The 17942-nt window shown below is 46.6% G+C and overlaps 1 protein-coding gene across 5 annotated transcripts in view; it reads right to left on the reverse strand.

Moving 5' to 3' along the window:
- FNIP1 (folliculin interacting protein 1) overlaps nucleotides 1-17942 on the reverse strand; it is a 343332-nt gene that overhangs the window by 164928 nt on the left and 160462 nt on the right. For 3 of the 5 annotated variants that reach the window (XM_085618038.1, XM_085618035.1, XM_085618037.1), the window contains exons 4-6: nucleotides 16741-16841; nucleotides 16204-16248; nucleotides 8525-8599 (exon numbers count right to left, since the gene is read on the reverse strand). In XM_085618038.1, the coding sequence (XP_085474164.1) occupies nucleotides 8525-8599; nucleotides 16204-16248; nucleotides 16741-16841 (221 nt within the window). The remainder of the gene's footprint in view (nucleotides 1-8524; nucleotides 8600-16203; nucleotides 16249-16740; nucleotides 16842-17942) is intronic. The other 2 variants (XM_085618039.1, XM_085618036.1) reach the window with 1 other exon arrangement.

Here is a 17942-nt window from a genome sequence, read left to right on the forward strand (position 1 = left end):
AACATGACATTTTAGTTTAAAAAAAACATGCAAACAAAAAATATTAATAATAGCTTCTTCCAATTCTCGTGTTGTGGAGGAAAAATTCCACCAGCCAAAATGAAACACTTAGCAACAACATCAAAACTTTAAGCAAGTATGTCAAACTCCAACTGACTAAGCACAAGAGAAATGCACCAATTAAGTCTGCACAAAATACTGTTATTTGCATCTTTCTAAACATATCTATGATTTTGTTCAAGTGTGGTTAAGAAATTAATTTCAGGTGAAGCAACACAGACTTCGAATGATTTTCGGCAGATTAGACATGGGATGACCCTTTAAATGAATGGAGTCCTTTTGGTGCAGAAGCTGCTGCCGTCATTGGCGAGGAGTAGCAAGCGTGATCAGATGGTTAGTGTGGCAAATGATGGCAAGCACTCTCAGTACACAAAGTCAGTGGCAGAGCAATGCAGGGAAGAGTCGGGGAGCAGGAAGTGGGTGGGGGGGACTTTACATTCAGGAAACTGATTTCAATTATATGCCTACCTTCAACAAAATGCATTGATACAAATAACTTTAGGCTAGTCTTGGTTACCTACAATTTGCTCCACGCCCTCCTCACCTCACTCAGATCATCACAAGATGCCGTACAGGAACAAGTATTGGCAAAGGCAATAGGTTTCGCCTATGTAACATATATTGGCTTTGCCATTTAAAACAAATATCTTTAACAGCAGCACGGGCAACTGTGCAACATGGCTTAAAAGAAATTGCAATGACGAGGCAAGCGTTAACAGCGCCATGTTACTTTTTTTTTTGCTTTAAGCCATGTTGCACAGAAGCCAGTGCTTCTGTGCAACATGTCTTAAAAAACACAAAAACAAAAAAGAACTGGAGAGAGTGATGGAGCTACCAAAAAATAGACAGCAGGGTAGGTGGTGGAAGCAACTTCATGGAAGTGTGTGGAACGAGGGAGGGAGCAGCAACAGACAGCAGGAGAAGGGCGGGGAAGCAAAATAATTATTTTGGCTTCCGAGAAGACTTGTCAGTTTTAGGACAACTGTTTCTTCAGTAAGCACCTTGCAGCCTTGAAAGGGCTATGGGGCACTAAGTAAATCTTCCAGTACAATGAACCCCAACCACTACATGGATGTGCCTGTGTGAGCAACTGTTAGAAGTGTGGACCTGTTCACTTGTAGCCCATAAAGTGTCTGGTTAGCTTCTGTTCTACCTTTTCAGTTTTATGGACTCATCTGCGTGTGTCACCAAGCACCTGACTTCGGATTACCTTACCAGAAGCATCCCCAGGTTCCCCAGTTGTGCACCATATATCTGTTCTCTAACATTCCCATGCTGTTTAACTCCCAAGTACATCTGCTTTACTTGTTCAGGAGATAAAGTGGCATGTCAGTTACCTCAAGGCTTCCAAGTTCGTGGCTTGTCATGTGATACGCTGCATAGTGCACCTGCTGCAGTCTAATGGCTACGGGCTTGCACACTCACAAGCGAAAGCAGCCACACAAGGAAATGTTTGTCATGAGCAGCTACCAACAAATACCAGTTGTGGTCCCTGTTCTCTTTTCTTCGCATCCATCTTACTGGTTGTTGTTAACCTTCAGTGCAGCGCAGGTATCTGTTTTTTTCTGGTGTATGCATACTCTACAAACTCTCTACGGTACAGTTCCTAAAACGTGGGAGAAGCAACACTAGGGAGGTGCGTGGGAGGAGGGAGGGAGCAGTAACGGACAGCAGGAGGGTGAGGGCGACCCTACAGTGCCAAGGTACATGGAGAAGCTCAAGGCCAGTGAAAAGACACTAGCCAGACACAGGAAGCTGTGATAGGTCCATGCTCTACGGCAAGGACAAAAGAGCCAGGAAAAAAGCAGGAGTCAGCGAGCGCCGGGAGAAAGTAGGAGGCATGACCAACAAGAAGCAAGAAAACTAGAGTGACGTGGAAGCTAGCCGATGGGAAGGATTGTTAAGTAATGGGTAAGTTCTAAGCCAGATTTTAAGCTTTTATTTTTATTAAGAATACATTTTGCTTACAGCTCATGTGCGCTGTTCAGGCGGAACCTAATAATTAAGGGGCTACATTTGACTGACTTCAAGCAATATGGCCATACATATAATACATGATTCAACAAGCTCAACCGCTACACAGCAGGAAAAAGGTCTAGGACTTATTAAGTGTTTTCATGAACAGGGTCTTAACTAAGCACTCCAACTTAGATTCTTCCCTGGCTATCAGCAATACGGTGTTTTAAATTCTTGCTTAATTATTTGAGAGCTGCACCACCAGCCTCAATCTTACATACATTTACAAGACTCCCAATAAGCAACTTCTTCAAAGGCTTTACACACCATCATTCCAGAATTACAGGACGAACTAAATCATCATCAGTAAGGAAAATGCTTGACTTGAAGAATGCAAGAGTATTATTTTATGCTGTTGAATGTTTAGGGGGGGTAGCGAGCCCTTGCAATCCAGCGATTGCGCTAAGTCGGAGTAAAAATAACAAGGGGACCTGATCAGGTAGCCTAAGGACCTCGGGTGAATAATTATTTTGAAGAACAAAGGTCCTTAGCTTAAGAATAGATAGTGAAACCATTTCGACAGACTACAATGAGCGCTATGGAAAGTCTTCCAATGTCCAGCCGGACAGAGGAACATTTATTCAGAACAATGCACAGGGAATAAACAGAGTAAAGGAAGCAACAAGGGGTGAAACATAGGCACAATCCTGTACCGAGCTTAGAAGGAAAGGAATTGAAAAAATGGAAAAAAGGCAAAGCAGCAGGCAAGAACTTTCGGAGCAAAAAAGGCGGCTTACATTACACAATAATCTTAAGTAAGCTCGTACCAACAGACACCACAATATAGGTTACACAATGGTTAAATTGCGGTGCTGCTAGACAAGTCGACGTTTCGATCCCTAGCTCCTCATACAGTAGGATCATCATCAGGACTAGAAATTAAACAGTTGCCTGATACAATTTAGACGCCCAGTACAAGGAGAGAGGTACGGAAGGGTCTCAAGGACCACCTTAATGGAAATAAAGGGCTCCTAGTCCGGAGAAAAACGAACTTCAAGGCCTGAGTGGGCAAAGCATCTACAGGAATAGCGCAGAATTTGGAACAGCGAGCAAGGGCTGTTTGGTAGCACCGGAGCTCAATGGAGTCACAGGAGGCCGAAGGATTTGGAACAGCGAGCAATGGCTATTTCGTAGCACCGGAGCTCAATGGAGTCACCGGAGGCAGCTATCATGCCTTAAGGAATAGCAGACCTTTTGCAACCTTCGGCCTCCGGTGACTCCATTGAGCTCCGGTGCTACGAAACAGCCATTGCTCGCTGTTCCAAATCCTTCGGCCTCCTGTGATTCCATTGAGCTCAGGTGCTACCAAACAGCCCTTGCTCGCTGTTCCAAATTCTGCGCTATTCCTGTAGATGCTTTGCCCACTCAGGCCTTGAAGTTCGTTTTTCTCCGGACTAGGAGCCCTTTATTTCCATTAAGGTGGTCCTTGAGACCCTTCCGTCTTGGTCACTGCAGACTTCCAGGACTGAAAAGGGACAAAGCAGCACGGAGGTAATTTGCAATGTAATCGGTCTCGCATTTATGAAAGTTAGAGCTATTGGAGTTGTAAATGACAATGTTGTTGACTTTTGTGGTTTTTTTTGTATGCAGTGCAGGGATTTTTTTAAGCACTAATGAGGGAGCTTGCGTGGGTAGGAGTGGGCTTTGTAAAAATTATTGATGTGAAAGGCTTGGCCCCATTAGCCTAGGAGGCATTTTTAAGCTGGTGAGGTTTGCAGAAAGACCATTATTACTGTGCATACTATGCAAGCATATTGTATAGTACTTGTTGTCCTGACTACGCAAGGCATAAAAGACACATCAAGACCTTCAGCAACAGATCATGAATTAAACACTTGAATTGCCATAAATATGCAGGCCACAGCGCATTGCTCTCCTTACATAGGTTATACGGTAAGCAATGCCAGAACATAGGGCACAGGAACAGCTGCGCACCTATAACATTTAGTACGGTAATTCACAGTGAAGTTTTTCCATTAACCAAGCGGGGACCTCCTTCAAGGTTCCACCCCATAACAAGATGTAGCGTCCCCAGATATGTGTCAGTGTGGAGACACACATACTGCCTAAGCCGGCGGATCGCAATCCAGTAAGGCTGGAACCACGCGGGTTCGATTTCTGTCCATAAAGCACGCAGTGCGGGGTGAGCCCAGGTGCGGAACGATGGGTGTAGTCACTGAACACGTTGTGTTTAGGGAAATTTTGTGCCCGAGCTAGCATTGCAAGCGACTTTACGTTTCCCCAGAGCCGAGCCCCTGACCAACACAAACAGCATTGTTGGGAAGTGGTGGTGTGAGGGCGGCACCTGGGAGATTAAGTGGAGATAATCTGCCCCACAAGCAGAGCATAATGGCAGCTCAATGTGGCAGCCCCTGTAGTGTGAATAAAAAAAAGCGGTGCCGTGCTGAAACATGAAGCACCGCGCCCATGTAGATAACGTATTAATTTTTAAAAAGTGCATTATGTATGCCAATTACCTGTGCGCTTAATGGCGTTTGGGAAGCAGGGAGAGTCTCTGCATACAGAGCCGCCAATGGCTGTGTCAAATGTTTGTGAGCAACCCTATAGCCCGGGGGTTTCTCGACAGCAAAGCATGCAGTCAAAAATATTTTAGAGAAGCGGCGGAAGAAATTAAGCCGCCTGCCGGGGCTGACCATGTCCGGAGGCAGGCGAGCAAGAAACAGCGCTGGGTAAAGTAAAACAAGCATTTGCAATGCAATAGGTCACGCATTTATAAGAGTTTGAGCTATTGGCATTGTAAAATTACAATGCTTTTTATTTATGTTTTGGTTTTAAAACAAATAAAAGGCATTGTCATTTACAATGTCAGTAGCATAAACTCGCATAAAAGCAGTGTGTGGAGTGCAGCAGTGTGCGGCGTGCAGCAGTGTGCGGCGTGCAGCAGTGTGCGGCGTGCAGCACTGTGGCGTGCAGCAGTGTGCGGCGTGCAGCAGTGTGCGGCGTGCAGCAGTGTGCTGCGTGCAGCAGTGTCGTGCAGCATGCAGCAGTGAGTAATGCAGCAGTGTGTGGCGTGCAGCAGTGTGCGGCGTGCAGCAGTGTGCGGCGTGCAGCAGTGTGTGGCGTGCAGCAGTGTGTGGTGTGCAGCAGTGTGTGGCGTGCAGCAGTGTTTCGTTTAGCAGTGTGCGGCGTGCAGTAATGTGAGGCGTGCAGCAGTGTGCGGCATGCAGCAGTGTGCGGCGTGCAGCAGTGTGCGGCATGCAGCAGTGTGTGGCGTGCAGCAGTGTGTGGCGTGCAGCAGTGTGAGGTGTGCAGCAAGGTGTGGCGTGCAGCAGGCCAAGTCCGTTATTTACATAACGCTATATAAGCAGCATGTGACACATTTCTAAGCACTCCTAGTGCTGATATACAGGCACTGAGGAACAGTGAGATGATGTCATTTGTCCAGATTCACACGGTGTGTGGGCATGATGCAAAGCCTGAGCTAGCACTACGCCTCGCGGAGACACATTCACATGTTAGACGCTAGCACATGCCATGTGATTGTAGTCATTTTTGAGGCGGAACCAACCACCTTTTCCTGTTCTGGTTCCTAAATTCTGTCAAATATACACTTGGATAGTGAACATGAAGTATCTTGGTAAAACAGAGGGGGGGGGGGGGGGGGGGCGGCTAAGGACCGTTCGAAGACATGGAGGCTCAGTCACATCGCGTTGTAGGAAGTTCTAAAGATCGCCAGACTGCGTCCCTTAGAGCCTTTCATCAGGATAAAAGGCGGTTGGATCGGAGGAATCCGCAATGTGTAGTTGGGGTGAAGGATGCAGTGGCATATTTTACTCTCAATAACCAGCCAAATGGCTCCGCAAACTAAGTGTTATTATCCAATAAACAAGTGCGGTCTTCAAGTCACGAGCTCTGATCCTGGCAGGAACAACCAACAGTTCACACTGGAGTCCGACACTTTGAGTCCTTTTGCATTGTCACCCACTTTAATGCCTTCTATTTCAGTAGTCTTAGTCTTAGTCGATTCATCATCCCTCGAAGAGTGAAAGCAGTATTCAGTCGCTCGAGAGCCAAGTGCCTAAAGACCTCTGCTGCAGGGCCTCCACCCACTGAGCTAGAGTATTAAAGGACGGCTTCTGCGAGCATCTGTGTCTCTGGTGCAGAGTTACTCCCACGAGAAGGGCCTCTCCGAGGCTCTGAAATGATGCACCCTTCAGAGGAATATTAGAAAAGCCAGGTCACTCGATCCTGTTCTCCCAGCTCCAAGGTCGCCGCTCTGGCTCGCTAGTCTTTGCGGGGTTTTAGCAAATAACATTTTGCGTTTTCAGCCCTGTCAGCCTATACCGCTTAATGAAAAGTTAAACTGCCAAACCCAGTAAGGAAAAAGTGGATGGATTAATTTAAATCAGAAGCAAACTCAACAGAGGGCGAGCTGGAGGACGTAAACAGACTGCCTTCGCAGGAGACGGACCCAGAGTTGCTGTGACATTTCTTTCATAAACCCCCCAAGGACAGAATTGGCACGATGGCTTGGACTGTGCTGTCTACAGGACACTTGGGCAGGAGTCCAGCATTTTCCGGTGATCCAGACAGGCACCCTGGCAGCGCATTCTCAGGATGCCCGCAACAGCCAGGCACAAGAATCTAGAGCAGACATGGCGAGTAAGTTGGCTGAAGAGGTGGGGTGTGGGTAAAGCTCTGAAAATCCAACAACCTGGAGCCTGGTGAAAACGTGTGAAGCAGGAAGGGGGTGGCAAATGGTGTGCACTGTCGCGGCCGCTTTGATGTCCTCAGTGGCCGCGCGGCTCACTGGGGACATCAAAGCGGCCGCGACAGTGATCAGGCTGTGCTTTTCAGGCTGCCAAATGGTGCGCGCGCCCGGCGCACATGCACTGTATTTGGAGGCCTGAAAAGCACTAGTTTGCACTTCCAGATCCCCCTTTTACAAAAGCTCTCGCGAGAGCAGCGCTAAAGCGCTGACTCAGACGAGACCTAAACAGTACAAACACAAACAGCGACGGTGGGAGGTGGTGGTGTGGGGGACAGCACCAGGGAGATAAAGTGGAGATTAAGGAAACCGCGAGCAGCGGCGGGCAAGAGGCGAGCTGGAAACCATGAAAGTGGCCGACTTTGAAGCTTCAGAAAACAGGACACTGCAACGAAAAAAAAGAGTGCGCCAACACAAGCGCAAATACAGTAAAGGTAAAGGATTGCGGTAATAGGCCATTACTCCAGGGGAGGAGCAAGACACAAGAAGGTGGGACCATTAAGGTCAACACACTAGAACAAATTGGCTGCAGGGGGGAGGGGGGGGGATTAAAGCCCACATACTGAAAACAGCATGTCTTCCATACAGCGCACTGTCTAGGCTCGATCTAAAAAATGTAGGCAATAGGCAGAGGGTGACAAACCGACAGTGGGCACCACAGTAAAGATGCTGGCAGAATTTCTGCTGCAATGATCTTCCCACCGCAATGAGCCTTTGAGCCAAAATCACGTATTTTGGAATTTGGCAATAAAATGAATTATTTGAAAAGTGGTCTTTATTTTCTTACAGAGCAGCTATTTGCTTGATGCTTTGTGTAATTGTAAATTTACAAGCTGGAAGAATCACATAACATCACATTAATAGTTTAATTTTGCTTGGGTCTTATGCTCTGCTTGGTTTGCCCCCATTTTGCTTACACCCCTCAATCTCTGATCAATTTGATCACCTACTGTAATTTCTCGCTACGATTTTTTATGACACTCAAAATCCATCAGCTCATCTGCACTTTTGCCTGTTCTCCTCAGTTTGATCAAACGGTGTTTGTAAATACTATTAGCATAATATGCTATGCTAAAAACAGAGTAGCTTTATAAAGTCCTACTGTTCAAAACACAGTCCTAGGGTTAAATTAAAATGGAGAAATACACTGGTTAAGGAAAATGTTGACGTAATTCGATTTTGGAGCTCTTACAATAAGCAGAATTATACTAATAATATATCTTATGCAAACTGTCAGCCCAATTTCTTGTTAGCCTTTTTTTAAATTAAATTGATTACTTTAATGAGATCTGCCAAGGCCAATTGCGGATACTAAAATAACTGTAGGAAATGCCTTCAGTAATGAGATTCAATACCTACAGAAAAATGAATTCCAAAATCTAAAATAGTGAACAATCGCTAGGCCATTATTTAAGTTTTGCAAAAATGCTACTACTGACCAATGGAATGAACCTCTAAATATACACAGTGGTGCAACTTGTGTTGGCTGATTGAAAATTAAGATAGCTAAGTTATTCGGCCGTCATTCAGTTCTCACTGTGCAACCGCCATTTATTTTTTAATATCAACGCCTAAATCCATTAAGTGCAACTTAATAATTTCATTAACTGTTCTGTTTACTGACAATTCCATTTTGTGCTCCTCCATAAGACTTGTTATGCCCTTCCCTGGTGCAATCACATCTCTTGAATACCTTCTGATTAACTTCTCAGTACTCACGTGTTTAGACTGCCGTATATGCTGCTTCCTGTTCTTGCTGTAAATACTTTGCTAAGCATGAGTTGCGGAGGTGATCTAGAAAAATAATTAGGAAATAGGATTCAAAGGCACTAATATCAGCTGTTTGCATGTGTGTGAAAGCAATAAAGAAATGTATCATATATGAAAACAGAATTAGTTAGTATCTTTTAGCTAACAAAGCACATATCAATGCAAGAAACAGACTAGTTTGTAAACAATCGTATTTGCTAAGTTTTAATAGGACATTTCTAGGAATTACGTGGCAATATTTCTTTTGCAGGTTTAATATTAGTAAACAGCAAAAAAAAATATGAGCTGTAAGCAGTTTATTGGATCGCGGAGAATAGGGGTATCAATATTTTTCTGTGATTACATAGTCCATTTTGTGAAAGGCAAAGCTAGCAGACAGGTGAATAAAACCTACACGTGCCCGTATTCAGAGAAAAATGGAAGCCTCCGTGGTAACACCTTAGCAGCGTCAGAATGCCTGCCTTTTGTGGGCAGGGATGGAAAGGAATATGCTACTTACCAGTATGCATCTGTTCTTGGCATGTAGAGCTGCAGAGTTGTACACTTAGCATAGATCGCCATCTGGTGTTGGGCCCGGATGTTTGCAGTTTGTTTTTCTTCTTGGACAGTCTTTGGAAGTCACGAGTTCGGTGACTCCTCCTTCGGTCCGTACTGCGCATGGGCTTCGGCTCCATCCTCAGATTGTTTTTCGCCAACAGGGAAATGATGGAGCGTAGTAATAACAGTGAGAAACCCATGTGTGTTGTATCTAAATAAGATGTACTGGAACGGATACAGGTAGCCGGGGAGGCGGGTGGGCGTGTACAACTCTGCAGCTCTACATGCCAAGAACAGATGCATACTGGTAAGTAGCATATTCCGTTCGAGGCATATGAGCTGCAGATTGTACACTTAGCATAGATTATATAGCAGTACCCAACCTTAGCGGCGACCACCGGTATCCGTTGCAGTGGTTTGAAAAAGTGTCTTTAGTACAGCCTGGCCCACCCTAGCTTGCTGCTTGGAATGCACATCTACACAGTAATGTTTTGTGAAGGTGTGCGGTGTAGACCATGTGGCTGCTTTGCAGATGTCATCTAAGGGTATATTCCCTAGAAAAGCCATAGAAGCCCCTAACTTTCTTGTAGAGTGGGCTTTGGGCGGAACAGATAATGTTCTTTTTGCCTTTTGATAGCAAATTTGTATGCACTTTACAATCCACCTAGCTATCCCTGATTTAGAAATGGGGTTGCCTTTATGTGGTGGAGAGAAGGAAACGAACAATTGTTTAGTCTTCCTGAAGGGTTGCGTTCTTTGTATGTAGTATAGCAAAGCCTTTTCACATCGAGTGTGTGTAAGGCCCTTTCTGCAACAGATTGAGGTTGCGAGAAGAAGACAGGTAATTCCACCGATTGATTGAGATGGAAGGGGGAAATGACCTTGGGCAGAAACTTCGGATTTGTGCGAAGTATGACCTTGCTGTGATGTATTTGTATGAAGGGTTCCTGTATAGTGAACGCTTGTATTTCACCAACCCTTCTAAGGGAAGTGATAGCTACGAGAAAAGCTGTTTTCCAGGTGAGAAACTGTAGCTCACATTTATGCATTGGTTCGAAGGGCGGACCCATTAGTCGTGTAAGAACTAAATTTAGATTCCATACAGGGGAAGGTGGTGCCCTGGGAGGAATTACTCGTTTAAGGCCTTCCATAAAGGCTTTAATAGCGGGCACTCTGAAGAGTGATAAATGCTGTCTGTTTTGTAGATAAGCAGCGATCGCTGCTAGGTGTAGGCGTATGGATGAATATGCCAGGTTACACCTGTGAAGATGGAGCAGATAGCATATAATGTGCTGTATGGATGCATCTAAAGGGTTGATTGTATTGTTACGGCAGTAAATTACAAATCTTTTCCACTTTGCGGCATAGCATGCTCTAGTGGTAGGACGTCTGGCTTCCATGATGATGTTCATGCAATCAGGGGGAAGGTTAAGGTATCCGAATTCTAAGATTTCAGGAGCCAGATCGCCAGGTTGAGCTGAGCTGGGTCCGGGTGCCTGATTTCTCCATGGTTCTGGGTTAGGAGGCATGGGGATAGGTGCAGTTTTTGATGTGGTACCACTGACAGTTGTAGTAGCGTGGTGTACCACGGCTGCCTGGCCCACGTCGGAGCTACTAGAATGAGTGTGAGGGAGTGTTGTTGTAGCTTCCTTACCACTAATGGAATTAGTGGGAGAGGTGGAAAGGCGTATGCAAATCTGCCTGACCAGTTCATCCATATCGCATTGCCCTTGGACAATGGGTGTGGGTATCTGGCAGCGAAGCTTGGGCATTTTTTGTTTTCGTGGGTGGCGAAGAGGTCTATCTGAGGATGCCCCCACTGTTGGAAGAATGGGTGAAGAACTTGTGGATGCAGTTCCCATTCGTGTAGTTGTTGCGTTTGTCTGTTGAGCAGATCTTCCATAGTGTTTTTGTTACGCCTGGAACGTGCTGTGCCAGGAGAAAGATGTTTTGGGGAATTGCCCATCTCCATATGCTCTGGGCTAAGCGGGAGAGCTGGGGAGAGTGTGTCCCCCCCGGTTTTTGGATATAATACATTGCAGTCATGTTGTCTGTGCGAATGAGGACTGCTTTGCCCGAAATCTGTTTTTGGAAAGATTTTAGGGCTAGAAAGATCGCCAAGAGCTCCAGATGGTTGATGTGGAGCGATTTTTGCTGTGGCGTCCATAGACCTTGCATTGTGAGGTGTAGGAGGTGCGCTCCCCAGCCGGAGAGCGATGCGTCCGCTGTTAGAATCACCTGAGGAACCGGGTCCAGGAACGGCCGCCCTTTGGAAAGGTTTGTGGTGTTCCACCACTGCAGAGAGTGATGTGTGCGGCCGTCCACCAACACCAGATCCGTCAGCTGACCCTGGGCCTGGTTCCACTGTTGTGCTAGGCACTCTTGAAGTGGACGCATGTGGAGTCTTGCATGGGGCACTATGAAGATGCAAGACGCCATCATTCCTATGAGCTTCATAAACACTCTTGCTGGAAGAGAGTGTTGGGGAAGGAATGTTTTGCATAAGGCTTGAATGCTTGTGATTCTGGCTGAGTTTGGATAGGCAATACCTTTGGAGGTGTCTATAGTGGCCCCGAGATATTGCTTTGTGTGAGATGGTATGAGGTGGGACTTTTGGTAGTTCACCGTGAAGCCTAGCTGGTGGAGCAGTTGGATGGTGCTGTTTGTATGTTGCACACATTGGTGGTAGGACGCGGCTTTTATCAGCCAGTCGTCTAAGTAAGGGAAGACGTGAATATGTTGACGTCTGAGGTGTGCTGCTACTACCGCTAGGCATTTGGTAAACACCCGTGGTGCGGTGGTGACCCCGAAGGGGAGAACCGTGAATTGGTAATGTTGCCCGTCCACCACGAACCTGAGGTATTTCCTGTGAGAGGGGTGTATTGGAATGTGAAAGTATGCGTCTTTCAGATCCAAGGTTGTGAGAAAGTCTCCCTGACAGAGGAGCGGGAGGACTTGTTGTAGGGTGACCATGTGGAAATGGTCTGAATGTATGTAGGCATTTAGAGGCCGGAGGTCCAGAATGGGCCTGAGGGTCCCGTCTTTCTTTGGTATTAAGAAATATAGGGAGTAGACCCCTAGATTTTGCTGATTGACGGGGACCTGCTCTATAGCGTGTTTTTGGAGGAGGGAGAGTACCTCCTGTTTGAGCAGTGTGGAATGTTCTTGAGACATTGGACGGTGCCTTGGTGGGATATTGGGTGGGGTAGATGTTAGCTCGAGACAGTACCCTGACCGAATGATTTGGGTCACCCATTTGTCCGATGTTATGGACTCCCATGCGTGGATAAAGTTTTGTAGTCTGCCCCCGACCGGAGTGGGATGGTCTGGGGGGAGCGGAGGGAAGTCATTGTGTGGGCGGGGTGGCAGAACGGGTGGTGTTAGTTTTGCCCCTGCCCTTATTGTTGTTGCCTCTGTAACCACCCCTTTGGTTGCCCTTTGAAAAGGTATTTTGTGGAGGGGACTTGTAGGAGGTAGAGGCGCTATCGGTGGAGAAGCCTCTGCCACGAAAGGAGGAGCGTCGAAAGGAACGTTTAGAGGCTTGTGTTTGGAGTGCCCCCATAGACTTTGCTGTGTCTGTGTCCTTTTTCATCTTTTCCAACGCTTCGTCTACCTTTGGCCCAAAGAGAGTTTGTTGGTCAAAGGGGTGATTGAGTATGGACGCCTGGACTTCAGGCTTGAACCCTGAGATCCTGAGCCAGGCATGGCGACGAAGCAGGACACTGGTATTTATGGCTCTAGAAGCAGTGTCGGCTGCATCGAGGGCACACTTAATGGAGGTGTTTGTAATTAGTTTACCCTCCTGTATTAGTTCATGAGCCCTACGCTTGTGTTTCTCGGAAAGGTGCTGCATAAGAGCCTCAAGTTCGTCGTAGTGTGCTCTGTCATAGCGCGCAAGTAGCGCTTGTGTGTTTGCAATGCGCCACATGTTTGCAGCTTGAGAGGCGGTGCGTTTGCCAGACGCGTCTAGGAGTTTGGATTCCTTGTCTGGCGGTGGGGCTTCTCCTGAGGACTGGGAGTTAGCCCGCTTTCTAGCTGTAGAGACAACTAGGGAATCTAAGGGAGCAGGGCCCTTAATGTATGCAGGGTCTGTGGGTGCCGCCTTGTACTTTTTCTCTATTCTAGGGTTTAGTACCCTGGCCCTGACAGGGTCTTTGAACACCTCTGCGGCATGCTTGGTGACACCCTTAAGCATGGGTAAAATAGATGTGGATTTGTCCTGTATGTCAAATGTGTCCAGTAAGAAGTCGTCTTCCACTGGTTCACTGTGCATGTCCACCCCATGGTAGTGTGCTGCTCTTTGCACTAAATGATGAAACCCTAAGGAGTCCTCTGGAGGAGACGGCCTGGATGGGTATAGGTCGTCCTGAGGCATATCGGGTATATCAGGGTTATTGTAATCCTCCCATGGGTCTGGGGTCCCCGGTGGAGTGGGATCCATTGGGGCGTCCGCCGGGCAATTGTCTGGGTCCCCGTCGTCCGGATCTGGGGACGGGGTCGGAGAGTAATGAGGTAAAGGTGGCGGAGACCTGGGAGGGGGAGGGGGTGGAAGAGGTGGAGGAGGCAGGGGAGGAGGTAGTGGGGAGGGCACTCTGAGGGGAGAAGTAGCAGAGTCCTTCCGTTTGGGCGGTGGAGGAGGAGCCGGAGTATCAAGGCGTCTTTTCTTGATGATTAAAGTCAATAGCCCAGTCTTTGGATCTTTGGACAGAGTCTTTTGTAAAGGGTCTGGTGTAAACAGAGCCAATGGTGCCGAATCGTCCGTCGGTACCGATGATTTCGGAACCGAGGGCTTCGATGGTTTCTGTGCGCCATGCTTTTTTGGGGCCTCCGGTTTTTTCGGCGTCGAGGGAGTTTTCGGCGCCGGAGCCGACTGATTTGTGTTTGTGTTTGGTCGGCGCCGAGAGTCCAGGCTTCGGCACCGGTGGCTTCGGAGTCGAGCTGGATATTACTTTCTTCGGTGCCGGATGCTGTTTTTCGGCACCGGGCGTCGGCTGGCTCGATCCCGAGCTGCCGTGAGACTTTGGAGGCTTCGACACCGGGCCCGAAGGTGGGGTGACAGAAGCTTTGGTCTTGGTTTTGCCCAGGCCAGCAGGCGAGGGTGTAACCTGAGTCTCTTTGGTTTTGGGCGCGGGGGTGGGAGGGGGCACAGTACTCACGACCCGCTGCGCCGGTGTGATGTCCTCCACGTCGGAGTCGTCGGCCTCGGAAGCGCTGACGACGTCTTCCTCCTGCTCGGTGTGTATTTGCCCCGAAGCTTCGGCGCCGTCTACGAAGATGTCCGGTGGAGCTGCAGACGATGAGTGTGCCATGGTGCGTCGAGCTCTTCGATCTCGGATGGTCTTCTTCGATCGAAAAGACTTACAGGCGGGGCAGTCTCTGGCCTCGTGTTCTGGAGAGAGGCAAAGATTACACACCTGATGGAGGTCGGTGTGGGGAAATTTAGACCCACATTTTGGGCACTTTTTGAACGGAGTCCTTTCCATCGGCCGGGACCGGAGTCGAGGAGGGCCCGAAGGCCGGTGCCGATGTACGGGATGGAGAAAGTGCCGCTTCGAGAGATGAAGATGATGATGAAGAAACTCGAAGAAACGAGGATTTTCCGTCGAGGCTGGAACTGTAGAAGTTCGAAGCCGGAGCACGAAGTATCACATCCGAGCCCGATGGCGGAAAAAAACAATCTGAGGATGGAGCCGAAGCCCATGCGCAGTACGGACCGAAGGAGGAGTCACCGAACTCGTGACTTCCAAAGACTGTCCAAGAAGAAAAACAAACTGCAAACATCCGGGCCCAACACCAGATGGCGATCTATGCTAAGTGTACAATCTGCAGCTCATATGCCTCGAACACAAAGTTCATGTTATGATTACATACGTTACTATTTAATGTATTATTCTAGCGGGCCATAGCATTGAGTCCAAAGATTGTCTTACACTAAATCCATACCAGCGATCAGTCACTCATTTTGTGGGTATCATTCAGCCTCACAATTGACTAATTTGTGGTTGCAAGATAAATAACAGGTCCAATTTTAATGATACACAGATTACTTGCAACTTAATTCACTGGAATTGTCCAGGTTTGAGAACCCTGCTACTATGATTACACAATGACTTGTGGTGAGATAATCATACACTTGTCATGAGTTCAATGCAGGGAAGTTGAACAAGTGCTCTGTTCAAGGCTATCGAGTCCATAAACTACGTTCTCTGGAAGGAAAGCTACTATTCAAAGTCATGGAAACACTCTTTAAAATGTGTGCTTGTCTGGGGGGGTTTACTGACAGCTGGGGGGGTATTGAGCCTGTATGTACAGTTTATGCTGCCATTGTTACGGTTTTGTTATGTATAATCTTTGGACCTTGCGGGTATTTTGCCTGTTCTTCATTACCTGAATGGGGCGGGAAGCACTCGCGCACAGGCACGGAGCCTGGCTGAGGTATGGTTAATACTGTCACTCCTGATGAGACTGCACTGGAACTGCCAAAGAGACTGTAGATGGCTCCGCTGGGGACAGTGTTCACAAATAAGCCTGATTGCATGCCATAAAGTAGTAGTTATTGACCCTGATGCGGGGCGATCCCCCACATATGTTTTCAACTCTCTGCTTACCTACTGTGTCAAATGCCAAGGAATGTTCTTGTTTAAAACAATAAAAACAGATTTTCAAAAAAAAAAAAAATGTGTGCTTGTCTACGACGTCCTTCATTCATGAAATGGACCCAACTATCATATTTTCCTCTCCGTGGGCTCTCAAAAAGCCAGTCTGACGTCTTATTTAGAAGATGAGAAGTACCACATATAACTTTGCCCATCACACTCTCTAGGAAGCATGTTTAGTAGGGGTCCTGCAAAAGGACTCAAACGATGGGATAACCGTATTGCTGGATTAAATGAAGTACTATGTAAAAAGACAGTAAATCCCAAGCTGTGTCGGTCAATCTCAACTTCTTTGTGTTATTAAAAAAAAAACTGCAAAAAATAAATAAATAAAATAAGAGCCAAAACAGATTCTCAGCAAAAAAAATGCACTGCCTGTGTTTGGTTGTTGTGGCGGGCATCCCCCTTCAAGCTACACCTGCTACATTAACTTACCGTTCAAGCTCTTTGCTCCTATGGTGCTCACAGCAATCTTTGATGCTATAAGAATGAAAAGAAAGTATTTTTGGCTTGGGGAATAAATGTGTTTTCCGAGGTAAATATGTATGGGAAAAAAGGAATACCTCAAGGAGTCCCAGGGAGGCTAACACAAACAACAAATAGGGCGCATCCGGGCCCCATACATCCCTTCAAGAGGTGTGTGGGTGGGCAGTGTGTGTGTTTATTTATTTGCTTATAAGGTAAGCGGGAACCTGGTTAGTTTACCAGTTTGCAATATTATTCTGTTGTAAGTCTCAAACATCCATTGATTTTTGCACGATTATGTAGACAACTGACCATTTGGTGTTAGTTCATACTGCATGAGAATTGGGAATGGGAGGGTGCACAGGTATCCTACTTATATTAATTTGTATTAACTAACTTTCAATATTTCACTACTGTATGCACTGTGACACATGATTAAGAGAAGAAGAAATAAAATAACATGCAAATGCTGATATCTTGAAAGTAATAGCTGGTGTGTACTCTTACCGAATCTGATGAATTTTCAGTGTCGAGCCTTTGTAGCTCATAGCTACAGAACCAAACATCATCTCTCCAAGCATGTTGGCATCCGAGGAACACCGGGAACTCTACAGAACCGAGAACATCGTGTATTATTAATTATCAAAAAGGCGAGAGTCAAGATTTAGATGTGCACCTGGTTTATTTTCAAACAACCTTCAACCACGGAGCAGACAAACATCGATTTCTGTAATAAACAACGTCTTTACAATCATTATTTATGTTGTCAGCATGCTTTTCACAAGGGTAGGGATTTTTAAAACATCTCTCTCCGGGCTATATCACATACAAACTTAGTATGCAAATGTAGGTCTTGGGAAGTGAATATCTAATAATGATAACATGAGTGTTTCAATGTTACACCACGTCCCTTTGGAAACACAGAATAATTCAAAATGGTTGCAATGCCATGACCTAGTCATTTTGAGTGTATCATCGTCCCATGACATGTAGTTGCCTCTTAGTCGTCTGCTCGTTTCCTCATCTTTTGGAAAGTGAAAAGCATATGATGTTATGTATGAATCCACTTCCTCTAGCATGCCCAGTGATGACTGAGAAAGGTCCTATTTCTGCGCCCGATCCATTAGGGTGCTGATGCATGAGGAACAAGTCCAGATTGGTGGTGTCAGCATCTGAAGACAGATTGCTAGGTATGCCAAATGGTCTTCGCATCGGCAAAAAAAAACATAGCATGTCCTCTTATGCCATTCTCCGCTAGTAGCATACAATGTTGCACATACCACCACCTACATTTATTTACAGTTTATGTAAAGCACAACATGAAGCATTGCGGCAGATTCAAAGTTATGAGGCAAACTCTAGGAGTGAGACACTTTGAAGAAAGGCAAGGTGAACAGTATGGCGCAAAGACCAAACGTGGCCACTTCATGACAATTCGGAGGTTTGATTGAGGAGTCATCTTGGGGGTCTTCTGTGTGGATAACCCTTGATTATTATTAAGATTAGTGCATATTGCCAATGTGTTTTCAAGAGGCCAACCTCCAGATCCAACTAATGTGGGGGTCAGACGTGCACAGAACGCAGGAACGAAGGGCTCGTCCCGCAAGAACATTATTTGCTGTGCATATGTACTGCATTATCATGCTAATATTATTTCATTTTCAAAACAGTCGCAGACCCCCCGAATAGGCGTTGTGGATCCCCAGAGG

This window comes from Triturus cristatus, chromosome 7 (assembly GCF_964204655.1).
Source record: "Triturus cristatus chromosome 7, aTriCri1.1, whole genome shotgun sequence".
Classification (NCBI taxonomy): domain Eukaryota; kingdom Metazoa; phylum Chordata; class Amphibia; order Caudata; family Salamandridae; genus Triturus; species Triturus cristatus.